At 42.4% G+C, this 26,896-nt stretch overlaps 1 protein-coding gene across 4 annotated transcripts in view; it reads left to right on the top strand.

The window, feature by feature from the left end:
- Positions 1-26,896, top strand: part of Myom1 (myomesin 1) — a 112,154-nt gene that overhangs the window by 70,952 nt on the left and 14,306 nt on the right. For all 4 annotated transcript variants that reach the window (XM_021186201.3, XM_029471248.2, XM_029471249.2 and 1 more), the window contains 14 exons: positions 3,004-3,130; positions 5,385-5,569; positions 7,666-7,780; positions 14,899-15,055; positions 15,914-16,020; positions 16,138-16,182; positions 20,163-20,299; positions 20,945-21,089; positions 22,977-23,036; positions 23,302-23,369; positions 24,412-24,525; positions 25,372-25,459; positions 26,435-26,473; positions 26,568-26,673. In XM_021186201.3, the coding sequence (XP_021041860.1) occupies positions 3,004-3,130; positions 5,385-5,569; positions 7,666-7,780; positions 14,899-15,055; positions 15,914-16,020; positions 16,138-16,182; positions 20,163-20,299; positions 20,945-21,089; positions 22,977-23,036; positions 23,302-23,369; positions 24,412-24,525; positions 25,372-25,459; positions 26,435-26,473; positions 26,568-26,673 (1,493 nt within the window). The remainder of the gene's footprint in view (positions 1-3,003; positions 3,131-5,384; positions 5,570-7,665; positions 7,781-14,898; positions 15,056-15,913; positions 16,021-16,137; positions 16,183-20,162; positions 20,300-20,944; positions 21,090-22,976; positions 23,037-23,301; positions 23,370-24,411; positions 24,526-25,371; positions 25,460-26,434; positions 26,474-26,567; positions 26,674-26,896) is intronic.

Below are 26,896 nucleotides of genomic sequence, written 5' to 3'. Positions count from 1 at the left end.
GAATTTATAAGTTCTTTGGGAATCTCCTAGAAACAGCCCTATTAAATGCAAATAATATATTTACATCTCCACACCCAAATCTTACAGTTTATGCTTTGTTCTCCTATGTTTCTTTCTCCCTATGACCTGGAGCAGGAGTGGCGATGTGGTCAGTATAGACATGATCCTTTGGGGGTTTTGGTTTGTTTGCTTGTTTGTTTTATTTTTTGATATGAGGTCTTACTATGTAACTCTGCCTCACATCTGAGTACTGGGGTTATAGGCACATGTCACAGTACAACCTTGGGTTTTTTTGTTTTGTTGCGTTTTGTTTTGAAGTGCTAAGGCTGGAAGCCAGGGCCTCATGCATGACTGATAAGTACTTTACTTCTGGACCACAGCATCAGTCCTTGGTCTTTATCGTACAGTAAGAACATTCCAACATCAGGATCACATTTGCTATAGTTACTTTGTACCCAGCATTACCAGAGAAAGGAGAGTTTTTATCTTACTCCTTGTTTGTTAAAAATGAATTTGAATTATTTTTAAAAAACGAGTCAGAGTGGTCACACACACTCTCTCCTTAGTATAGTCAACTAATTGACTAGAAACAACCTGTAGTCCTTTGGAAAAAAAATATATATACACCAGATTTTGTTGCTAATTGTCACCTAAGCTTCCTGCCGCAGCGTTAATGAATGAGATTTTCCTGAGAGTAGCTAGAATTTCATACCAATGAGTGGTATGAGCAATACAGGAAGAGAAGCCCGTGGGACCAGCTCACCAGAAAACAACCTGCTCATTTTAAATATTGCTTTACATGTTCGAGATGGCATGATTACAGGAAGACAAAGTGAGTCTTTTCATGCAAATGGTAAGTTTTGCCTTAAAGGCGGTGTTTCAATCATTGGTGAGAGTGAACAGGTTTTTTGGTTTTTTCGTTTTCTTTTAGTTGGTGTTTACATGGCGTGTAGCTTTTTATCATTTGATTTTCAACCTTTCTGTATTGTATCTTTATGCTTTTCATGTGTTTTAGAAATAGCACAGAATTAAGTCATGTGGTGTAAGTGTACGGTCCTGGTATTGTAGAGGTGAAGGCGGGAGGGCCAGGAATTCAGGGCCAGCCTGAGCTATCTGAGACTCTGCTAAACAAACAAACAAACAAACAAACACCCCAAAACAAAAAAACCCCATAGAATTATAGAATTACACTAGTTTCTGTGGCCTGACAGCTTATATTTTGTATCACTTAGGAATATTTAACCTTATTACTGATTTTTTTTTTAAAGCTAACCACCATATTATGTACTTTCTGCTAGGTCTTTCTGTGGCACGTATTTTTCTGTTATCCATTGCTTTTGAATATGTAAAACATTTGTGCACATTTGTTAATTTGCACCCGCCTACATGGAGGTCAGAGGTCAACTTGCAGGCGTCAGGTCTCTTGCCATTCTGTGGGTGCTGGAGATTGATGTCTGACTGGGCCTCAGGCTCGGTTTTGTCTTGTTGTTTTATTGTTGTTGTTTTGTTTTTGGCTGTACTATGTAGCCCCACAGACCTGGAACTTGCTATCCAGCCCTGGCAGGCCTCAGACTCACAGAGTCTCGCGTATCTCTGCCTCCCATGTACTGAGATTAAAGTTGCACAACACCTTGCCTGGCACAGTTACTGTTTCCTGAATTTTATTTTTATTTATGTGTATGTGTATGCAGACCTGCTTGTCTGTATATGCAATGTGTGCATGCAGGTACCCTTTGAGGCCAAAAGAGGGCATCAGATTCCCTGAGGCTGAAGTTACAAGCGGATGCTCTTTAGATTACAGCAGGGATGTGATTATGAAAGGGTGTGACACCTATAGGATTGCAGACCCTTTTAGCTCCTTGGGTACTTTCTCTAGCTCCTCCATTGGGGGCCCTGTGTCCCATCCAATAAATGACTGTGAGCATCCACTTCTGTGTTTGCTAGGCCCCGGCATAGTCTCACAAGAGACAGCTATATCTGGGTCCTTTCAGCAAAATCTTGCTAGTGTATGCAATGGTGTCAGCGTTTGGAAGCTGATTATGGGGTGGATCCCTGGATATGGCAGTCTCTAGATGGTCCATCCTTTCGTCACAGCTCCAAACTTTGTCTCTGTAACTCCTTCCATGGGTGTTTTGTTCCCAATTCTAAGGAGGGGCACAGTGTCCACACTTTGGTCTTCATTCTTCTTGAGTTTCATGCGTTTAGCGAATTGTATCTTATATCTTGGGTATCCTAAGTTTTGGGCTAATATCCACTTATCAGTGAGTACATATTGTGTGAGTTCCTTTGTGATTGTGTTATCTCACTCAGGATGATGCCCTCCAGGTCCATCCATTTGCCTAGGAATTTCATAAATTCATTCTTTTTAATAGCTGAGTAGTACTCCATTGTGTAAATGTACCACATTTTCTGTATCCATTCCTCTGTTGAGGGGCATCTGGGTTCTTTCCAGCTTCTGGCTATTATAAATAAGGCTGCTATGAACAGAGTGGAGCATGTGTCCTTCTTACCGATTGGAACATCTTCTGGATATATGCCCAAGAGAGGTATTGCTGGATCCTCCGGTAGTACTATGTCCAATTTTCTAAGGAACCCCCAGACTGATTTCCAGAGTGGTTGTACAAACTTGCAATCCCAGGAAAGAGAGGCCCATTGGATACACAAACTTTATATGCCCCAGTACAGGGGAATGCCAGGGCCAAAAAAATGGGAATGGGTGGGTAGGGAAGTGGGGGGGAGGGTATGGGGGACTTTTGGGATAGCATTGGAAATGTAATTGAGGAAAATACGTAATAAAAATATTAAAAATTAAAAAAAATAAAAAATAAAAGAAAATGAATAGAAAAAAAATGAAAGGGTGTGACTTACAGGCTATAACCTAGGATATGTCCAAGCAAAGAAGTAAATTACATGTGAAACAACAGATCCCCATAGGATGCGTTGCCACATCGGATTACATAGGTAAAATGCTGACAACTGCTTGCGATGTTATCCATGTTACAGATTAGCAACTTGAAGGAAAACACAGTGTACCAGTTCCAAGTGTCAGCAATGAACATTGCAGGGCTGGGAGCGCCCTCCACAGTGAGCGAGTGCTTCAAGTGTGAAGAGTGGACCATTGCTGTTCCAGGTAAGCTGGGGACTGTGCCTTTCCTCCAGCAAGTTGGAGTGACCTGAGGTGCTCTCTAGATGGCACTTGAGAGACAGGAATGCACTTGCTGTGCCTACCTAAAATGTCTTACGATAACAACATGAAATGGTTGATAGCAATGTAAACTTGAAACTAAATTCCTCATGCTCCTATTCAGCTAAAACCCATAGCTGCCATTGCTCAGCCTCTGCTTGGGAGACCGGCCGAAATACACACTTTGAGCCAAGTGAGCTCTTGGGAACTTTCCATTTGTCTCTTAAAGGCCAATTAAGAGCATTGCAGATTTACTTCCAGAACCATTTACCGCATCCTTCAATGCTGCTCTCCCCTTCTCTGAAGCACACACCTACCAATACCCAAATCCCCCCCTAGAGGTCAGGCAGAGATGGTGGCTTCTCCCAGTTATCTGCCCTCCCTCCTCTTCCTAGCTCGCCACTAAGTTGCCTACATTGGCTTATCATGCCTGAGTGGGCTGTGAGCCTGGCTTCTCTCTACTAAGCCCTAGTATCTATATGTCCACACAGCACACCCTCCCCTCAACAGTCATGGAATCTGGTTAGCAAATAGTCTGCTTTGGAGGTTGTCATGGGGGTGGCAGGGACACAGGAGGAAGAAAAGAAAGAAGTAAGCAGAAAAACTTACCCATGTTTATGCCTCATATGATGCCATAAAACCAAACACATATAAACGTTAAATATTAACAGACTTACTAAGTCATTAAGGTCCCGACTAGTAATGGACCCATGGTAGATTATTTAATTTTGCTATTGATTTCTGACCCAAGCACACAGAACTCCTTGGTTTTATAATCAGCATATCGAACAACTGTCTGTTAGTATCCTAAGTTGTATGAACAGTTCAGATCACACAAAGGCACAACCTGTGTGGGCAGCCACCCTGCCCTCTCCACCCATTCTTCTACAAACTCCTCTGTTTGAAGCCCTGAAACCCTGTGTTCCTGAAGAACTACCATGTTGCCCTACGCAGCAAATACCTCTCTGCTTTCCTTCCTCCAAATGCGAATACAAAGTTAGCAAAAAGAAACAAGAGTTGGTTCAAGCCTTGTTCAACACCAGCAGATCTGCAGAGGCAAACGCCTGCCTTTGAGCCAGGTGTTAAAAAGTCCTTTCTGCCACTGCCACACAGGTAGATGTGTTTCTAGATTCTTACAGTTCTGAAAGTTCAGTGTGACTGTCTTCAGACTTAGCACCCACCAAGGAACCATGCTGATGAAACGGTTGCAGGGTGGGCTCAGTAGAGAAGCGTCCCAGGAACCTCCCTGACGGGTCCTTGACTTGGGGAGGAGTGTTGGGCAAGCAGCTGTCAGAATGTTCTAGAACACAGTGCTTTGCCTTGCTTCCCCTGTGAAGGTGACTAACCTAAGGGACAACTTAATGACACAAGGAGAGTCACAAGGGGAACAAGGAAGTGGCAGGGTCAGGACTTGAACTGTAGCCTTCCTCTTCCCTGAGGTGACAGAGGAGCACCTAGTCCACCTGTATAGAAGGCTGACTGCCCCACTGGCTGCAAGGATGACCCAAGTTCACGGTCACCAAAGCCCTTTGCTGAGCAGAACATGCCAAACTATTTGATGATAATATTTAAATATATTTCCATAGAAAATATTAGGAAACAAGAACGGTACCTACTTGAAATTGCTAAACCAAAGTAAATAAGAAGGCAAATATTGAACTGCCAGTTGCGCAAGGCTGAATGAAGCCTAGCATGGCAATGTCAGTGTTTGCAGTTGTTGTCAAGTCACTGTGAGTCACGTCAGGTGATTCTGATTGGTTGGTTCGACAGAAGTTGTTTATTTGAAAGAGAAAAAGAGAGATATGTGCTTGAATAGCAGCCAGTGGTCACACAAAGATACACATGGTGACATCATAGTTTAGAGTGGAAAAAATGCAGCCACATACACACAACAGACATCGTAGGATCTTTTCTTCAGAAAGTTGTCAAGGCTCCTGAGGATGTGTGCTAGTTACTCTCAGAGTGACTGAAATAAGTGAGGATTGTGTCTACCCTAAAACAGCCTGTGTTCAAGTGGCTGTAGAGCAGCCATGGACACTTGCAGTGGCTACAATATGCCTACTTTCAGGAGACTGATAGGTTTTTAAAGAGAATGCCATCCTGAGGGTCAGCTCAGAGACCCTAAGGGTGACATATGAGTGTGCTCAGAGTGAGTCTCCTCACGTACACAGACTTCTGCTGCTCTCTCTCCCTGACTCAGGACCACCACACAGTGTGAAGCTCAGTGAAGTCAGGAAGAACTCACTGGTTCTCCAGTGGAAGCCTCCAGTCTACTCAGGCCGGACTCCAGTCACGGGTTACTTTGTGGACCTGAAGGAAGCCAGTGCCAAAGATGACCAGTGGCGAGGACTTAATGAGGCAGCCATTGTGAACAAGTACCTGAGGGTGAGAGGCTGCCTGTGACTTAGAGCTTGCTTCCTCTCCCTAAGCAGGAAAACTACTAACACTAAGCTAACATAGTCAGACCCAGTTGCATATTTTAGGCTCCTGGTAAGATTCCATCCTCTTGGCAGTCATTAGTGTTGGGGTTTTCTTTTTTGTTTGTTTTGTTTTGTTTTTTTGACTCTTGAAACATGGGTACCTTTCACCCGAATTCTTTATGCTTGCATGAACATGGAGAGCCTACTGGACTGGGTTCACTGGCCCTTGACCTTCACCTCACCCTTACTCTAGCTCCCCTGAGTGTGCTCACTGAACCCGCGCCTCACTCACACGCAGGTGCTGCTTGTAAGCAGCAGGTTCTCTTACTTGTGTGGGCTGTGTCTTGTGAGCCAAAGAAGACTGTTCTCCTGCCCCGCATGGGGACACACAGAGTGCCTGAAGACTTTAAAGACGTAGCAGGACAAGAAATAGGATTCCATGGCATAATCAGTGGGACATGACCATAGCCACTGAGGTTTTTCATTACGGCATTCTCACCAGTCGGTTCACACCGGTGTTGGAAATCTGAGCATGTGAAATGAGGAGTGGATAGAAGGACAGTCCCATAGGAAGACCAACAGTATCAACCAACCAGACCACCTAGAGCTCCCAGGGACTAAGCCATCAACCAAAGAATACACAAAGAGGGATCCGTGGCTCCAGATACATATATACCAGAGGATGGCCTTGTTGGGCATCAATGGGAGGGGAGGTCCTTGGTCCTGTGAAGACTTCATGCCTCAGTGTAGAGGAATGCTAGGACAATGAGGCAGGAGTGGGTGGGTGGGTGAGCAGCCTCATAGAGGCAAAGGGGAGGGAGAATAGGATTGGGGTTTGCAGAGGGGAAACAGGGAGGGAGGATAACATTTGAAATGTAAATAAATTAATTAACTAATTAAAACAAAGGTTATAGGAAAAGAAAAGAAACCCAAGAGTACATATGCATAGATTATGAATGTGTCATGATGTTTTCCTTGAGCTGGGGTGATGGGAGAGTAGATGTCTTCCTCTTACAACAGGACTAGACTCTGGAATGTGGATCTCTTCCTTGTGTGTTGCGGAAACTCAACTCACAGCCACTTACCCCCTACATGTCACTGCAGATGTGTCAGACACCTGGTGACTGGGCTATTTTTATCACGAGGAAATATTTCTGTTCCTTTCTTAGCATTATTTTTCAATGTAGAATTTTAAATATATTAAATTCTATGCAGGTAGCCTGTGCCCTAGTTCAAGTTCATTTACAGATTGAAGTTATTTCAATTTTGAAATTATTTTTGAAAATCCATTAGCTCGGCTGAGTGGTGGCAAGTCTGTAATTCTAGCACTTGAGAGACAAGCAAGAAGATCAGCAGTTTAGGGTCAGCCATCACGATGTAGTAAGTTCCAAGCCAGCCTGATCTACATACACAAGACTCTGTTTCATAGAACAAATCGAAACAAAACAAAACAGCCAAATTCATTAGTGCCAGTGAGAGCTATTGCTGTATAATAATAGTCGGATGTCATCAGAATATAATCCAATAGTCAGACTTAAAACCTCGCAGTTCAAGCATGAATAGTCTAAATTCATAGTCACATATGTTCACCAACACTGTGGTTTAAGTCAGATTTTTGAATGTTGGTCTCTACCACAGCATTAGGGGAGAACTTACATGTAAATATAATTTCACAATTATATTAGTATCCTGTCTAGTTAGTGAGAAATGGGCGATAAAGGTACAAGGGTGGTGTTTATGTTTTAGTGCTGGATTATATTTTTAAAGTTATTTTTATTTTATTTTTTTATTTAATTATTTTTTATTAGATATTTTCTTCATTTACATTTCAAATGCTATCCCCAAAGTCCCCTATCCCCCCCCCTGCTCCCCAACCCACCCACTTCTGCTTCCTGGCCCTGGCATTCCCCTGTACTGGGGCATATGATCTTTGCAAGACCAAGGGCCTCTCCTCCCATTGATGGCCGACTAGGCCATCCTCTGCTAAGGTACCTACAGAAAAGGAACACACATGCATGCGTGACATAAGATGCTCATTATTTCTAAACCTGCTTATTCCAGGTGCAAGGCCTCAAAGAGGGTACCAGCTACGTGTTCCGTGTACGTGCTGTCAACCAGGCAGGCGTTGGAAAGCCTTCAGACCTTGCTGGACCTGTTGTGGCTGAAACACGTCCAGGTAGGTCCTTACTTTTTCATTAATATTCATCTCTGGCTTGGGGTACCACTTGGAAATAGCGCATTTTACTATGGTACACAGGAACCAGGGGTTTACCAAGTACCAAAGGGGGGAAAATATGTTACCTGTGTAAGTAAGATCCTGAAGCCACTTTGGCCTACCATTCTTCATTCTCTGTAGGTGCTGTCTGAGTAGTTAACAAATATACCCTTAGCATGGGAAAGTCATGTATTCCTTCAAAGGATCCTCAGATCTGGGATTAGCCAGGTTTGAAGTGGTCTAGGAGGTACCGTGGTTAATACCTAATCGCTTCATAGTCTGAACCAACGTAAGCATGTACCCATTACCAGGCTGCTCCTCTTAGAACTTGGCTGTTAGCCCTGATACTTTACAATCACAGAGGGACCTGGAATATCCCAGGAAGTGGGCACATTCCTTATACAGATTAGGATGTATACAAATCTAGCTCTGAAGTTAAACTGGAGGTCAGCATACTTTCCGTCAAGGGCAAGGTAGTATTTTCAGCTTCTCAGCCTCATGGTCCTTGTTCCAGCTCCTTGGCCTGCCAGGGCATGAGCAGATGTGGCTGTGCTCTAACAAAGCCTTTTCATGTGCATCCCATACATGCAGCATATAATATTATGCATTCTGTATATTACAAAAATAATAACATATAGTCTGCCCCCTATCAAATTTGAGTTCCATGTTATGCTCTCATACCTTGAAATATTCATCTTCTTTTGATTTTGTTCACCATGTGTTTCATCAGCCAACAACATAACAATGATGATCTCGTTCCTGTTCAGTTTGTTCTGTTTTAAAAGTTTTATTTCTGTTCACTGAAGTAAGAGTAACAGTAAGGGGTAAAAATTATTTTCCAGTTACTTTTCTAAAAAAAAAAATTCTAGCATAAAGGGCCTTTGCTTTTGTGTGCCCATTTTCAGAAACGAAACAAACACAGGGCAAAGAGAAAAAGTCATATTTATTTTCCTGATGAGAACACTGTAAACAGGAAATTTCTACTCCTTTTATTACTTGAAAAATATCAGCAGCATACTCTCCAAGTCTGCCCGCTGCTTCCTGTTTCTTCATGACCGATTTTGTCTCCTCCTAAACCCGTTGGTAGGTATTTATTGGACAAAAGTGATCTTTACAGGATGAGGCAGATAATTCTACACTTCACAGTAACCTTTGCAAAATTCCCAAAGAAAGATGAAAATGCTATGACCAGATACACGAAGACACCAGGGCATGTATAAGTGCGCACATGTACAGGTGACTTGGGGTCAGACTCCTCAGCTGTGAGCATCAGTGGTATCAAATAGACATGCATATGGGTTCATGTGCAGTATCTACCCCTCAGAGGGCATTTAGATTACTGTATAAGGGAACTGCACATCTAGAACAAAGCACCTGTTAAGCTATAGGTTCCCAAATAAGTCAGTACCTTCAAAATGGCAGGCTGCCAGCCAGATGCCGTGTTAGCATGGCTATCATTGGGGGCTGGCTGTGGACCTCTTGAACACAAGTTCCGTGTCCCTGATTTGGAAAAGGCACCAAAAGTCACATCTACGGCCATTCCATTCTTGGAATGTAACTCAAGTTAACAGCTGCAGACATGAATACACTTAGCCGCTCACAGCTTAGGAAAGACTCCTCGGGCACACAAAGCCAAACTGCTTCCCTGTGATGTTTGGAATCGGTTTCTAGTCAGCAGGCATGGTCACTCTTGCAACATGAGTTTCTTGCAGCATGATACTACGTGGCAGGTCCTGTATGTGCCCTGGGAGAGGCTCATTAGGTTTATGATCACATGGGATCAACAGAGTGTACAGCTTGGTATGGTGAGAGCTAAGGTAGACCTTTGTACAAACTGCAAAGCCAAATAGGCTAGGAACTAGGATTCAAGGTTTTGTAAGTGGCTGGCTAACAAAGCTTAAATGTAGACTAAAATTTACGTAATTTCCTCGTTACGTTTCTAAGTGTATTGTTTTGCGCACTTTATGTTAGAACGGATAGAAGGAAGAAGGAGAGAAATGTTATCAATTTCAAGACTTTGGGTGTGAAACTTGCAACCTTTAGCAAGAAAATACTCTGGATTCTGTTTAGATCATTGAAACCCTTTGCCTTTATTTGAGAAAACCACCTTCACTTGCAATACATTATTAAAAATCTCCGGTAAAAATACGGCTTATCAAGTAACAGCACACTGAAAGTACACTGAACGAGATACCTCGGCTGTAATTAGACGTCAGCTGAAAGGTCACTTAATCCACTGGAGTCAGTAGGATCATCACCCTCCCTTTGAAGTCAAAGAAGCTCCAAGGAGATATTGTCCAGCCCTGCTACAAAGTCTAATTGTGTTGGTAATGAGAAGCCAGACAACAGACCAAGTGTGCCTGTGGTGATTTCCCAAGACAGCTGTTAGCTAAAGAAACCCTCAGACAGAAGAGGTTAGAACTATTTCGTGTAAATTTGGTGGTGCCTAAAAAGACTTTTTTTTTTTCTTGATGCTTGACACTTTTAAACAGTATCTGGTTGATTGTATCACAGCAGCAATGGAAGTGGGGGCCAGGTGAGCCAGATCAGATAGGGGATAAGAGAGACCTGGCCTGGCAGGTGATCGGGAGGTTAACGGGTTGGTGGTGCAGCTTGTAGTTATTCTGGTCAGAGAAACAGGAGTCACGTGATGGGCAGGAGACTCCCCCCCGCCCCCCCACCCCCAGACACCAAGCAGGGCCTCAAGTAGGAGCTGGGCCCAAGCAGCAGAGCAGGCTAGGAGACTACATTCTCCCAAAGAAAAATGACTTGGGATTTAGCAAACAGCTGAATGTCTACAATTTGGTTGATGCAGCACCTAGTAAGGCCCTGAGAAGGCAAAGGTAGACAAGGGGCCTCAGGGTGGACTCTAAGGGATTCTGAGGCAGGAGGCTGGCTTCCTCTGCAAGATGAGCAGTAGTGGCTAATTAAGAAAACTGCTCTCATACCTGCTTCCTAACTGTCCCTTGGACCCCAGCACACAGTTCTCAGTGGTAGCAGCTGTCGGACATAATCTTCAAAGGAGGAAAGATTCATTGACCTTGTGGTCTGAGAGGTTTTAGTCCACCATACAAGGAAGACATGGTGGAGCAGCTCATGTCATAGCAGACAGGAAGCAGAGAGGAAGAAAGGGGCTGGAGACCATCTTCAGTGACTTACATCCTCAGCATAGGCCCTACTTCCCTTGGGCCCTGGGCTTCCCAAAGTAGTACCACAAGAATCACCACAACCAACACCGCTACCACCAAGCATCACCACACGAGCCTATGAGGGACATTTCATATTTGACCAAGAACAACTACGGTGACTTGAGCAGCATGACTCCCGTAGCATCAGTGTGTGCCCTTCATCCTAGGCATCTTGTCGCTCACATGGTGGTGAAGGATGAGCTGGGAAAGCCGGGTCTAGTGGAGGTCACAGGGTAGGCACCAAGATAGTCGGCCAGTTGAGTGTGATAAATATAAGACAGTTCAGAGATGCGAGCCACTGGTGACAGTTGCACACCATTGTTTGACATTCTGCTCCTCTTTTGAGGGTTTAAAAGCCATGCGTATGTCATCCTTGTGCACATATGTACACGAAGCAGGACAATAAAGCTTAGAATACTGCCCATGTAAAAGACTTTAAAATTATATCTTGTTATGAGATGGGCAGAAAAGTAAGCAGCTCACTGAGTTTTAATCTTTTAAGTTGTTCATCTATTTACTTTTAGTTTTAAGAAAGAGAAAAATGGGATAGGATCAGTTCATTTTCAAGTAGTTCATCTTATCTCTGACCATTTCTTAGCCCATTATCATCCCGAGAGTTCCCAATGTCTGGGGGGGCCCATTGCAATATCATCTGTGAGATCACATTTCCCGTGTCTACATTGAGGATTTTTATCCTTAATATTTGAGGACATTTGAGGTTGAAGAGCTGACTGGAGACAACTTTTCTTTTTCTTAAGGATTTATTTTTAACTGTGTGTTTGTGTGTATGCATGCATGAGGGAAGAGGAAGAGAGAGAGGGGGGAGGGAGGAGAGAGAGAGAGAGAGAGAGGGAGAGGGAGAGGGAGAGGGAGAGGGAGAGGGAGGAGGGGGGAGAGGGATGGGGAGGGGGACTTTGTGCACATGAATGCAGGTGTTTGTGAAGTCTAGAGAAGGTGTTGGATCTCCTGGAGCTGGAGAACAGTCAGTTGTGAGTTGCCTTTTGTGAGTGTTGGGAACCAAACTCAGATCCTCTCTAAAACATAGCCACTGAGCCATCTCTGTAGCCCCAGGACAACTTTTAACACCTTGTCAGGACAAAGTAATCTCTCATTTTTTTTTCTCTCTCTACTCAAATCTCCTGGTGTAGGAAGTGAATTTTCATGTTCTTAAACAGATTCAGAAGGAGTTCCTGAAAAATCATTGCAGACTTTGGTTCCCTTTTCCAACCCAGCATTAAGGAAAGTGTCTTGCCCTTTCTCCTAGATGAGACTGTTCCTAGGGAGTCCTTTCTTTTGACAGCAGAGCAACAGACTTGATCTTGATTAGGCTCTTAAGTGTAAGATGATGTAGAAAAGCTACTGCCATCAGCACAGTGCTTTTTTTTTCACTCGCCTGTTTATCAAAGTATGAATGCATGGATAAATAATTAAAGTTCAGTTTTAAGTATCTAACTGTTCTATTTATCTGAGAACACACTGCCAAACCATCAGTTAATTTTCACTTTAAGACTCTCCGTGATTGTTTGAAAAGAGTGTGTGTTTCAATAAACACTTTTGGATGCAATGTACCGGACCTTATTATTTACTTTCTGTATCTGGCTCCGAGCCATAGTTACAAACTTTATTTGTAGCACAGGATTGCAATGTAGTGATACCTTTACTGGACAGAAGGAATTTGGTATTTTTCTATCTTCTTTCTGGTTGTTTCCTGTTCTTAACATGTTTAACAGAAGTAGGTTCATCTCTATTTATTAAGCTTAATCTGCTAAGGAATTCGCCAGTTAGAGTTGCCAGTAAAGTATAAATAGATTTGTAAATAGATTAGATTACAAGTATAATAAATATAATAATAATATAATAAATAGATTACTTCACTAGTAAAGTATAAATAGATTTGGTGTGACAGTCTGGAATTCCCGGTGAGCAGGACCCTAAGGCAGACTTTGGCACATGAGCTTAGAGAACTGTGTCCTTTAATTGTTGGTTTGGAGCCAGGCTCCAGGTGGGTGAGGCTTTACAGTACAAAGGTATCTGCTGAACTGAGAGAGGCGGATTCTTTGCATTGAAGTCTCATCTTTAGCTTTAGCGGGGGAAATTAAGATTTTTAGACCAAACATCTTTTATAAACTTAAGTCATGTCTTTACTATAATAAAGAGAAAACAGGGTGATTCATTGTCTCTGGGAAAGGATTATAGGTAAGATAATGGTTGATATGAATAACTGGTCATGCTTCCAAAGCCAACACTATGCAAAAAGGGAAAAAGAGTCAGTAACACCCATACAAGGAGATCATCACTCTGTCCTCCTCATAGTAATACAGATAGACAAATATGCTGAATTTATATTCTCACAGTGACTCTTGCAAACCCTTGTAATACTAGCTGGGCCCAAGTGTTCTTCAGCACTGGCCTTTACCTAAATTCCAAAAAGCACATTGGTTCAGTACTTTATAACGATAGGTGTCTGGATTAGTCACGTGCTGTCAGGAACAACAACAACAAAAGACAGGGCCTATAACTTTACAAGGACCACGTGGCAGATGTGCCACTTAAGGAACAATTAGACATTTAATTGATTGTTATTTTAGATCAGCAATGAGTCAAATATGATGATAGCCATTTGTGAAAACTCAGCCTGAGAAAGGCTGCCAGACCTATTGCTGTCTCTGCCTCCCTCTCTCTGCTCTTTATGTGTGTTAACAATTACTATTTGGATGAATACATAAATACAGAAGTGAAAGCTTGTGTTGTTGATGGGAAGGACACAAAGAATATCAACTATCAGGATCAAGGTCCCGGATCCTCATTGTCTGGGCTTAGCCTCCTCGCGTACATCTCCTAACAAGACGTTGGCTCTCCCCCAACCCCACTGATGGTTATACTGGACAATACCTGGAAGGATGGACTTTAATGATACTATCTAGAAACAAAATAACATTGTTCTGGGAAGCATCTCTGGAAAGTTTGCTAACACTTTGAGAAAGAACAAAACAATAGATGTGCTGTTGTACAAATTTTATTTGTTTTTGGTTTTGTTTTTCGAGACAGGGTTTCTCTGTGTAGCTCTGGCTGTCCTGGAACTCACTCTGTAGACCAGGCTGGCCTTGAACTCAGAAGTCCACCTGCCTCTGCCTCCCAAGTGCTGGGATTAAAGGCATGGTGGTGCCACCACGCCCGGCTCAAATTTTAAATTGCTATATTGAAAGCCAGTGTAATTTAAAAAATAAAACAACTCTAAATTATTTTCTTTTCAAACCCAGAAATCAGTCTTCTTGAAACACATTGGATCTCTTGAAATTTATCTCCATTTACATTTTCATATGGCTCAAAAATAATCTTCTCCAGTTGTCATTTCTAATCTAGAGAGACCTCTTCAAATTGATCCGGTTGGTTATGGGGTAAGCAGGGAAAGTTCCCATACAAGCTTCCTTTGGAAATGACTTAGGACTCTGATTAAGAAAATGTAGGTAGCGCTTATTCTTTTTAGTTCCTCTTGGAAATTTCTTGTTAGTTTAATAATATCTTTTTATTCTTTTCTGGTAACCTAGTAGATACGGGATTTACTGAAGCAAAAGTCATGAATCCAGTTTCCCTTTGCTCAAGGCTTCTTTGTCCACAATGACGATCAAGTCCATTCCCAACTGTGGTATCCATTTCAATCAATTTTTCCTCAGTCCCAGGCAGACAAAGCTGGCTCTAGCGCTGCCTCCACATAAGAAACACGACAGATTCACTTGATTCCGTGTCACAGGATGGAAGCTGAACTGCAGAGAATCCCTGGCCCAGTTCAGCCTTGCTCTAAGGCTGAATAAAGGAAGGGACCTGAACACAAGAGCTCTTAGCTGAATGGTTTTATCACAAGTCCCAACTGCCTTCTTTATGATCTTCTAGGCACCAAAGAGGTTGTGGTGAGTGTGGATGATGACGGAGTCATTTCCTTGAACTTTGAATGTGATCAGATGACTCCCAAGTCAGAATTCGTCTGGTCCAAAGATTATGTACCTACTGACGACTCTCCACGATTAGAAGTCGAAAACAAAGGCAATAAGTAAGGAATACCTCTAACCCAGTAACACATTACCTCTTCACTAGAAGAACGTAAGATAAGCTCCTGCCCCTACTTAACCTCCACGCCATAAGAAGATGACGTCGTTACTATTCTACATCTGGTATTATAAAACACCCACAACCAGTATAAGCCTTAAAATAATCCTTCAAATACACAGTTCTTGGAGTAGAACACATTTGGTTAAAGAAAAAAAAACCCATCAATCTATAAATTTCTCTTCTGGTAACATTAAAATGTTCAGTTGATCTTAGATGGTAGCATGGCTGGTAATGGAACTTGAGAAAATGAGGAAGCATGGTGAACTAGACTATTGATCTGTTCATTCATTAACTTGTGTATTCCAGAGGAAGTGCTGGGTGCCAGAGAAGCAGCAGATAGCCAAGCAGAAGCCTGTCTCTGAAGGCACAGGCACTGTACAGGAGCATGGCCCCCATTTACCATCAGTTCTGACAAGAGAAATACCCAGAGTCACCTGCCACATGTTCTGCCCTATAGGAGAAAAACTTAGGCTCCTCAGAAAGGGTGAATCAGGAGACTGTCTCTCTGTAGGATGTGTATTAATATGCAGCAGAGCTTGGAGATGGGACATTCATACCTGTGTCCTCATCATCCTACAAGAAACCAAGAAAGTCTTCCTAGTGGAAAGGATGTTCAACCCAAGACACCAAGAGCTAATGATCTTTAGCTCAGTGGGGTAGGGGTAGGCAGGGATGTGACAAGTGACATTAGGGATAGTCCTAATGACAGGACTATCATGTTTAGGGGGTCAGAAATGAGAGTGGCAGGCCCACAGATCATGTACAGGCACATTTCTAGGAAACATATTTTGTTTTGAAGGACAAAAATGACCTTTAAAGACCTCGGGACAGATGACTTGGGCACCTATTCTTGTGATGTGACAGACACGGATGGGATAGCGTCAAGCTACCTGATAGACGAGGAGGGTGAGTTTAAATCATTTCTCCCTGTCTAATGTTGCTTTCATTTCCCCGTTGTTATCAACTGTGATAAATGGCATTGGCTTTAGTAAGTAAAGGTTTGTCTTCCATTTTTCTATACAGAAATGAAACGTCTGCTTGCCCTCAGCCAGGAGCACAAGTTCCCGAGTAAGTATCCTGGTACCCATGCAGATTTTAGTGGTTTTGCCAGGGTTCAGCTTCTGCAATAGAACAAATGACAGCTCAGATGGAATTAAGAAAAAGTTTAAAGCCTTACCTGATGGCACAGTGCTGTAATCTTAGTTACTTAGCAGAGACAGGGAAAAGGCAAGTTCAAAGTGGGCTACAGAGTTCAAGTTCAAGGCCAAACTAGACAACCTCACGTGTCTATTTAGACCTAAAAGGTGTTTTTTTTTTTTTTTTTTTTTTTTTAAGAGCTGGGCAGGGGAGTCCTAAATTCATGGTCTGGTCTGGCTACATGGTGAAACCCAGCAAAGGAAAGAAAGGAGGAATGAGGGAGGGAGAAAGGAAAGAGAAAGAGAGATGGGGAGAGGCGTTAGGATGTACATCACAAGCCAGCAGCCACAAAAACACCTTCTAGAAATGACCCCTTTCTTTGCCATTTTCCCCGAGAAATGCCAAGATACTACCATAGGAAAAGTACCCCACGGGCTGTGTGCTTCTCTGGCATGAAGAGAACCCTGGATTTGATCCCTGGCATTGCATAAAGCCAGAAATGATAGCATACCCCTGCTGTCCCAGCACCTGACATCCCGAGTTCAAGCTCACTCTGGGTGATAGAGCAAAACAGGAAGTTAGAGGCCAGCCTGGGCTACCAGGGACCCTGTCTAAAAAGAGAGAAACAAACAAGAAAACGAGAAGGGGACCAGGAGGAAAGAGAAAGGGAAGGGGATGGAAAGAAAACCCACACCATGCTTCATTCTGCACGGCAGTGTGAGGGGCCGGAGATGTATTATGAGTAAATCTGTTTTTCAATTCTTAACACGTGTGTTTTGGGATCACACCCATATGTTCTAAACACACTCATTTATATGTTTTAGACAAATCTGTAATGTTGGCACATAGCAGGAGACTCAAAGCTCTAAACAAAGCCAATCTAAACACAATGTTTTGTACTCTTGGGAAACCGGATAAAGGGCCCCATTCTGAAGTAGAGCCCCTCTGAACTGTTTCCATGCCCTTAGACAAAGCACCTTCCATATAAAAGATTAAACCCTACAGCCGACACCTAACAGAGGGAACGCTTGAAATAACACCTCGCAGGTTCCGCTGGCCTGAAAGGATCCCTTACTCACTGGCCAGTCAAGCACACTGTCATGTTCGAGAAAGCAGATTAAAGAGTGGTGAATGCTCTCCCTCTTTTAAATGGAGACTCTAAAAGATTCCTCAATGCTTGCTTATATTTCTTATGACTATGGAGTTTCAGGAGGTCCCAGCCCATGCAATTAACTTCCTCTGTGTGCTTAGTCACCATAAAGCTGGAAAGTATCATTGTGGATGATAGAGTTAATTCTGAAAGCCACGTGGAAGGTGGAGGCCTCCCTGGACATTCTTGGCTCCGTGACACCGCATGAACCATTTCCGTTTCCCTGGGCTTCGGTTTCTTTTTCTAGGACTGGCAGTCGTGACAGTTCTTAGGCCCCAGTCAGAAGCTGTTTCTAAGGTACATGTTTACATCCTCTGCTCCAGCCTGATCGAAGTGGAAAGAAGCACTAATCTAGTTAGGAAACACTGCTCACGTATCCAGGCAACAGCCTCCCCAACAACATTTATATTTAGGTTAAAAGACGGTGTCACTGTTAGGTTCCCATCGCCTGGGCCTCCCCGGGTTGATGAGCACGTGGACATGGAGACAGTATAATTAAGGGCTTTGTAGCCAGCTCATATGGTCGGCATCTATGCCGATGCTTTATCCTGCTTATGCCTAAGGGTTTAATCATCGGTGCTTGGAGAGGGCGAGAGCAAACTCAAGGCTTCCTTACTGCAGACCAGATGTGACATCATGGCCACCACACAGGGAGAGCCCAGGGACAGGTTTTAAGCTCTGAGTGTGAATATCATACCCCAACCCAGAGAAGCTTTTCTGAGACCCTTGAAACAGCATTGTAAAAAGGACAGTTCCAGTATTTTCTTTCACCAACTGCAATGATGAGGTTGTGAAAGGAAACCTTCAGAGAACTGCCAGCGGGTCAGGACAGCATATCTCTTTTCTCAGTTCACACCCACTTCCTCCTGGTCAAGGAAGACATCAAGTCATTTTCTTGAGATTTATAAGGTTCTACATGTCTCATTTCTCACTGATTGTAAAATTTAAAAATCCCGTTCCTTTATCCTTTGAGATAGCAAAACTCTCCTCTAAAGCTATTTTCAAAAATATTTTGAAAAACAGTAAGCATATGCCTTCAGTCTATAAATAATATGTTTTGCTAGAAAAAATAAACTGCCAGAGAAGGTGATTTGGATCTGGAAACAGGAAAAGATTTAAAAAAAAAGTAGAGATGTAAAACCTGAAAATAATATAGCCTGCCCTGCATTATTAGTGCTGAGTTGCAGTGTGGCAAGTCAGCTTGTCTGAGCATAGAAGATGCAACAGCATCAACATCCTGCATCAAGGTTCTTCATTTATAGATATTTGCTACCGTCCTACCTACACAGGTAATGTATTGTATGCACACACATAAGTGCATATCCATAACTATAAACACACTGCTAGGTGCTCCTAGTTTTCAACACATTATATTTAATAATTATAGAATATTGTTGAAGCAACTGGAGGAAAAAGCAGATACCAAAATATGAAGAGCATATATTGTATGCCAGGCCCTTCCTGGGGCATTCAGTTGGAATCCACGGATGCAGAAAGCACTGTGGTGGTTTGATTTTAGAGGTTAAGAACACATGAGACCCGCAGATCCAATAATGAAACCAGTTACATGTAGCTTGTTGAGTCTGTCTCTCTGAATGCACATGTCATGCTTGCTTGTTCCCTCAGTGGCAATTATGGCGATCTGTGTTCCTCTAGACAATGTTCTTGTGACTTGGGGGCAGACAGAGAACATCAAAGGCTCCCAGGAAAGCCAGTCCCTTACTTGGCATTGCTGCTTCGAGTCACAGTACTATACATTAGGTCCTCCGTGATGGGCTCCCCAGACTTTTCTGGAACATTCTCAAGATTTATTTATAGCAAGAGTTAACCTCTAGTCTTGGGAACTTTTATCTCCGCCACTCAGACTTTTATCCACACTGGAAAACCATGGCCTTCTGCATAGAAATGGAACTGGAACAAAAACCAGCATAGACTAACAGGGGTTATCACAGGGATAATCTCTGTGTCTCCGGGGTCACCACTCTTTCTTAGCATTCAGCTTTCTCATCAGTTAACGTGGTGGGGGACAGAGAACTTACCTCCATTTACTGATCACTAAGGTATTGTTACTTCCATCTACTGATAATTAATGTATCCTGTTGTTCCATAATTAACTGTCTGATTGCCAAGCAAGGTGCACGGTGTCCATGTTGACAGGTGTGGAGCACCCTTGACCCTTGACCAATGTCAAGATAATGTTTCAGCCTCAAAGTCTATCTTCTCCCCCCACCCCCAGATGCTTCCCCTCGGTACAGAATACCCAAGAGTCCCTTCAGGTTTGAAGCAGAATAAATCTGTAACTGATTTTACGGAGTAGAGGGGGAAAACCCAAAGAAAGGAATCCCTGACATCTGCCTGTTTTTTTTACTAGCAGATTTGGGGCTATACACTGGCCGTTCCAGGTTATCTCTCATTTTACCTTGTGACTGCCCTTGAATGACCTTGACTAAAGCTGCAGTAGAGAGTCCCAGAGGTTAACTTTATGTACCCTATAGATAATGTCATCCCCATTGATGGGACAAGAGACAACCATGCTTCAAAAGGGGTGAGGTCCCATGTATGTGACTCAAGGTCTGAGGTCCCCCTGTAATGATGTCTGTCAGTCTGAGGCCTCCCCATAATGTGACCACCATCCCTGGATCATGTAGATGAAGGGTCTACAATTGCTATCGGTACTGACCATCTTTTCCACTTGTTAGAACGTCTGTATCAATATTGTTGTTCCCCAGTGACTTACTATATCTATTTTTATTCTTCCTAGCTGTCCCTACTAAGTCTGAGTTGGCAGTTGAAATTTTGGAGAAAGGTCAGGTCCGGTTTTGGATGCAGGCTGAGAAGCTGTCTGGCAATGCCAAAGTCAGCTACATATTTAACGAGAAGGAAATTTTCGAGGGGCCGGTAGGCTTTACACTTGTTGTTGCTTTCAGTTAAAAATATTTATTTTTGATATTTTGATATTTTATTTTTATTTAATTTTAAAGAATTTCATGTATGTGATATATGATATATATCAATATATCTACATCTATACCTATATGTCCATATCTATATCTATCTGTCTCTATCTATCTATCTATCTATCTATCTATCTATCTATCTATCTACCTATCTATCTGTCTATCTATCTAAAATGTGGCTTGTATGTATGTATGTGGAAAACCAGCTGGGATTGGGTAACCTATTGGGCTCATCCTAGGAAACGACTGACTCTCCCCCTCTTGGCAGCCTTGGCTCTCATTTAAAGATGAGGCATTATGAGATTTGCCCCATCTATGGTGGCATGTCAACTGTGAAGGTCTTGATTAGGGAACCATATTATTGAGATGTCATGGTCAATTTCTGTGTACGCATCGACCCACATAATACATTCCTTGTTCCATGAACAAGATATTTAGACACCATGCTCAGTTGTCTAGAAATATTAAAATTCTGATTTTGTGGGGGTTGTTTTTTTACTTCATCGGGGTTATTGTCTTCAAAGCAAAATATTTTCCTTGCTGATGATTTCTTTGGCTTTGTGTTTGTGTTTTTTTCACATTGAAGAAATACAAGATGCACATAGACCGAAACACGGGCATCATTGAAATGTTCATGGAGAAGCTACAGGACGAGGATGAAGGGACATACACATTCCAAATTCAAGATGGAAAAGCAACTGGCCATTCTACTCTTGTTCTCATTGGAGATGGTAAGAACTCTGAAGGGCAGTCAGTGGGACACCTGGTGACTTACGTCAGTACTAATACTGCATGGCTTAAGAGACGTCCTTGACTGCTGGGCTGGAACTGTTTATTGGATTCCTGCATCAAATTAAAAATCCAGTCAGTACTTCCGGTAGTATCCCATTGCCTAGCAATGAACATTGCTTTAAGGGAATGCCAGAGTCATCCCTGACTGGACTTAAGTCATTTTATACATAAACAAGTGTATATTGCTAAGTTCTCTAACCTAGGAAGTTTCAGGGCGCCCAGTGCTATACAGACATGCATAGACTCAGTAACGAGCCATGACTCTATCTTAACAGCATGTGGTGGTTACCGTAAGTTATTAAACTTTGGAGAGAAAAAAAAAGTTAAAATATTGTTTGTGTGCCAAACCAATAAATCATATATATATAGTAACTAGACTGTAGAGGTCAGCTGTAATAAAGGTCTGTGGAAACCATCATGGTTTAAAATGTGGCACTTCACCAGCTTCGAAAAGACTGCCAGCTGTCTATGTTTATAATAGCTGGTATGGTTTTACCATTTCCCGGCTTTATGACCTTGGGGTTGGGGAGATGGTTTATTAATAAAGTGCTGGAGGTACAAACAATAAGACCTGCATTTGGATCACCAGTGCCCACATAAAAAGTCCAGCATAGCACCATTTACTCAATCCAGGACTGGGAACACGGAGGCAGAAGACTTCCTGGGGCTTGTGGGCAGCCAGACGAGCCAATCAGTGAGCTCTAGGTCTAGTTTAAAATCCTACCTTTAAAAAGGAGAGATTTGTTTTTATTCTTAAGTGTGAGAATGTGTGTTTCTGTGTGGGTCTCTGCAGAAGTTGTATGAGCTGGAGTTATAGATGGCTACCAACTGCCCAGTATGGGTACTGAGACTTGAACTCAGGTTCCGTGTAAAAGCAATACCTGCTCTTAATTACTGAATCATCTCTCCAGTCCCCAAACCCGGTCTTAAAAAAAATAAGGAGAGAGTTGGGTTTGGTAGCACAAATTTTCAATCCCAGCACTTGGGAAGTAGAGGTAGTTAGATCTCTGAGTCCAAGGACAGCCCAATCTACACATCAGTTTCAGCACAACCAAGCCATATAGTAAGACCCTGTCTTGGGGGGGGTGTAGGTAGAGAGCAATTAGCAAAGATATCCAATGTCTATTTCCAGTTTATATACACACACACACGTATACACACACTCACATACACAGACACATACACACACTCTACTCATACACTCTCATACTCACACACACTCACATTCACACACACATACTCAAATTTGTACACATATACTCACATAGACACATACTCACACACATACACTCACATACACTCCCCACACATATACATATATTATACACGTACACTCACACACATACACTCACACAGTCACATACATACTCACACACATTCATACTCACACTAACACACATACACACACATATATACCCTCATACACTCTCACATTCACACATATACTCACACACATATACACACATACATGCTCATATATGTACATTCACACACATACTCACACATATACATGCACACACAGTCACTCACACATACATACACACTCATACAATACACTCACACACTCTCTCTCACACACACACATAGACACATAAACATACATGCATACTTATAAACACACTCACACAGACTCACATGTTCACACACACACAAAGTTACATAGTTTTCAAAGGCTATCTCTTTATAAAAATCAGAGCAAATAGTGTCATCACAATCTATGATATCATAATAATGAAAATAGGTCAGTGGGTCACTAACACCATGGCTGTCATGTGGGTCTGTGCTGCTCAACTCAGTTTCACACTTCCTTGTCTTTCAATTTCAAGTTTATAAGAAGCTACAGAAAGAAGCTGAATTCCAGCGACAAGAATGGATCAGGAAGCAAGGTAAAAATAGACACTTATTTAAAAAAAATAAAATATTCCAAAGTTATTTCCATAGCAAGTTTAAATGAGCAGCATTTTATGTTTGCTAAAAAATAATTTAAAATAGTAAATATTAAATATGCAGGCATTAAAATATTTTAAAACCAAATCCCTAACTTTAAGAAAATCTGACTTCAAATATAAATCGCCTCAGGATTTAGGGATGCGCTTTGATCTTGCGTTTGCAACTCGTTAAGAGATGGCTTATGTCATTACAATTTCACAGGCCCACATTTCGCTGAGTATTTGAGCTGGGAAGTGACTGGTGAATGTAACGTGCTGTTGAAATGCAAGGTAAGAGATGGGCGTGTCTTTACTATTTGATTCAGGAGAAATAAAGATAAACTGAATGTGGGACAGAGATCAGCCCTCCACCTCCCAAGCAGCAGACACAGCCTTTCTGTGAATGTGGTGGACCCTTCCGTTGGAGAGAGCCAGGGGGAAACCATGTGAGAAAAAGTGATGGCACCTGCTGTCGCCCCTGAGCTCCTGAAGGGCAGCCTGAAGGCCCCTTCCCCAAAATGCATGGGGAAAGATGGCTCAGTGGTTAAGAGCACTGACTGCTGCTTCCAGAGGTCCTGAATTCAATTCCCAGCAACCACATGGTGGCCCATGGCCATCTGTAATGGGATCTGATACCCTCTTCTGGTGTGTCTGAAGACAGCTACAGTGTACTCACATAAAATAAATAAATAAATAAATCTTTTTTAAAGATGTATGGGGATTAGGGTGGATTTTGTTTTGTTTGGGATTTTTTGAATAATTGTGCTTGTATACTGAGACATCTGAGAGAAAACCCCACAGATACAGTGTTTTTTGTTTGTTTGTTTGTTTGTTTTTGTTTTTAAGTTGGAAAGTACTTCTTTGATGTGCCTTGATTGAATGGGCACATCGTGCTCTTTCTCCGTATCACTTTTAATTGGTTTTGAAACAATGTAGCATCAACAAGCTGGCCTGACTACGGCTCTCTCTGCTCCTTTAGGAGTGAGCCTGACAGTAAGATAGTGTCCATTCCATTCCAATTGTTCCAGTCTATCCATGCAAAAAGCAGTTCTACAGATGTAGACTTTCTGTATTTGTCATGGAAATGAGATGTTACGACAATTTTTACCACTGGAGACAGAGATGCTTCTGATTTAAGCTTATTGTCTGGCATTCACCTTATTGTAACTCCTTTTCCACTAAAATCATTTCAGACCGATTTCTTTACAACCCTATGTCCTCTGACTCCAAATTCAGTATTTTTTCCTTTAATACTTGGATGCATAAGAACTGCTTACCTTCATAAAAATGACGTTTATCTCTCCGAGGAGGATTATCATAACTCTTCTTACAGGTGGCAAATATTAAAAAAGAGACTCACATTGTATGGTACAAAGATGAACGGGAGATCTCCGTGGACGAGAAACATGACTTTAAGGATGGCATTTGTACCCTGCTCATCACAGAGGTGGGTGGCCATGGACATGTGAGCTGCTGGCTTTGTACTGAGGTTTGCTCAACAGGAACTAGATTCATCATTCGTTCCATGCCACGAGTTACAGCAGCTTACAACTAACTGCTATATGAACACACTTATAATCCCAGCGGTGGAGACAGAGAGACAGGTGGATCCTGGAAGCTTCGTGGTCAGCTAGTGTAGCTGAATTAGAGAGCGCTAGGTCCTATAAGAGACTCTGCCTCCAAACACAAGGTCGTAGCTGGAGAGATGGCTTAGTGGTTAAGAGCAGTAGTTGCTCATCCAGAGGACCTGGATTTGATTTCCAGCACCCACAGGATGACTCACAACTGTCTGTAACTCCAGTCTAAAGAACCCAGTGCCGTTCTGTTCATTTTTATAACCCTTTCTCAACTAAAATAGTTTGGGACTGATTTCTTTAGAAAGCCATGTCACTGTTCACAGTTACTGCATGCCTGTGGTGTAGAGACAGACGTGCAGTCAGAACACTCATTCACATACAATAAAAGTAAAAGGTTAACAGCAAACAAGATAGATAGACAGCCCCTGAAGAGTGATGCCCAAGAATGAGCTCTGCCTCTACTCACATGTTGTATGTTCATCCATACGTAGCCACATGACACACATGCATTCACACATGAACATATGCTCACACACATAGCCACATGACACACATACATTCACACATGAACATATGCTCACACACATGACACACATACATTCACACATGAACATATGCTCACACATACATGCACACACAAACACAGACACACACACACACAGTTGTAACAACCAAATCCGAGCTATGGTAAACGCTCATGTTCACTGTCTCCTCAGTTTTCCAAGAAAGACGCTGGATTTTATGAAGTTATCCTGAAAGATGACCGAGGAAAAGATAAGAGCAGATTGAAGCTCGTGGATGAAGGTGAATCTGCCAACTGCTGCAGTCTGTCTAATGAGTTCTACAGCTACCAGAATTATGACCAGGGCTGGGCTGGCCATGGACGACATGCTGATTTGTGTCCACTGATTTTAATTTAATGGAAATTCCAGCGGAGCAAAGTACTGTTCTTTTTCAAAAGCATTTTTCCTTTTCGACTTCCTAGAAATCAAAATTATACTTTTGATCCTTAGAGAATTTATAGCCCACAGGGCACTAGAAGTCTGTTTTCAATTTAAATCATCATTTTGTTTCAACTCTACAAAAATGTTCTAGGATCAAAACCTTCTGTAGAAGAATGCCCCCAAACAGCCCATTGTTAGAGCGGTAACAAAGATTCGTGTGTGAAATCTGAGATCTCACAAGTTATTAGCAGATCAAAGCAGCCATTCCCATTTTTCAGAGACTTTTACTAAGGGCAAATATATCATGATAACAAAGCTACTTCTAACCCCCACCCCCAAATGTCCAGTTTCCCCCTCAATACAGCAGGGTCGCAATCAGCCTCAGAGACCGTAGTTCACCTTCCAGTTCTCAGTAGAGGTGGGACTACAGTTGACAGAGACAATTAATTTCATTATGAATTGATAACACAGATAAGAAAACTCTTGTAATTCAAACTAAGGCTTCCTGGGGCTTAAGAAGAAAGAGCATCCCAAAGCCATCAGTTTTTCTAGAGATGCCACTGTGGCCTTTTCTAGGATATATACACGGTATTAGTTACAGATCAGTCAAGGAAAGCATCGGTCAAAAATAAGCAGAAATCTTTTAAAGCCTTATAAAAACTGAGTTATTTTACTAAACAAACAAACAAACCCCACTATCAGTGGGGTCACCAAATTTACCTCCTATCAAATGGCTTTCACTAGGCAGGGACTGTTTGAGAGCTAACAGCTTAAAATTTGACCTTATATGGAATATTCTTATGCTAAAGTTTTGGCTCTGACCCTCTATCTACAGCCTTCCAAGACTTGATGACTGAAGTATGCAAGAAGATAGGTAAGTGACCATTCCCTTGCTGCAGCAAATGCTTCAGGACGCCCCTTCCAGGAGGAACCCGCAGGTAGGCTAACTGTGTTGCTCTCTTCCTCAGCGTTGTCTGCCACAGACCTGAAAATCCAGAGCACAGCGGAGGGCATCCGGCTATACTCCTTTGTCTGTTATTACCTGGATGACTTGAAAGTTAACTGGTCCCACAAGTAAGTGCATGCAAACTTACTTGCCTGGTAGACATTTCCCCCCACAGGCAAGTAGGAGTAATGAAAACCAAAACCCAGCCCCTTTCAAGAAAGAGGTGTCATATTGAAGAGCATAGGGCAGAACACTGAGTCCCCACCCTTATGGTTTTAGCCTTTTCTCTCAACACACACACAGTGACGTCCTAGTAATGGCTGGTATTATGTCTTTGCTTGTGATGGACGT

This window comes from Mus caroli, unplaced genomic scaffold (genome assembly GCF_978045245.1).
Source record: "Mus caroli unplaced genomic scaffold, Mus_caroli_1 scaffold_18, whole genome shotgun sequence".
Classification (NCBI taxonomy): domain Eukaryota; kingdom Metazoa; phylum Chordata; class Mammalia; order Rodentia; family Muridae; genus Mus; species Mus caroli.
This window is presented reverse-complemented; position numbering and strand designations above follow the sequence as displayed.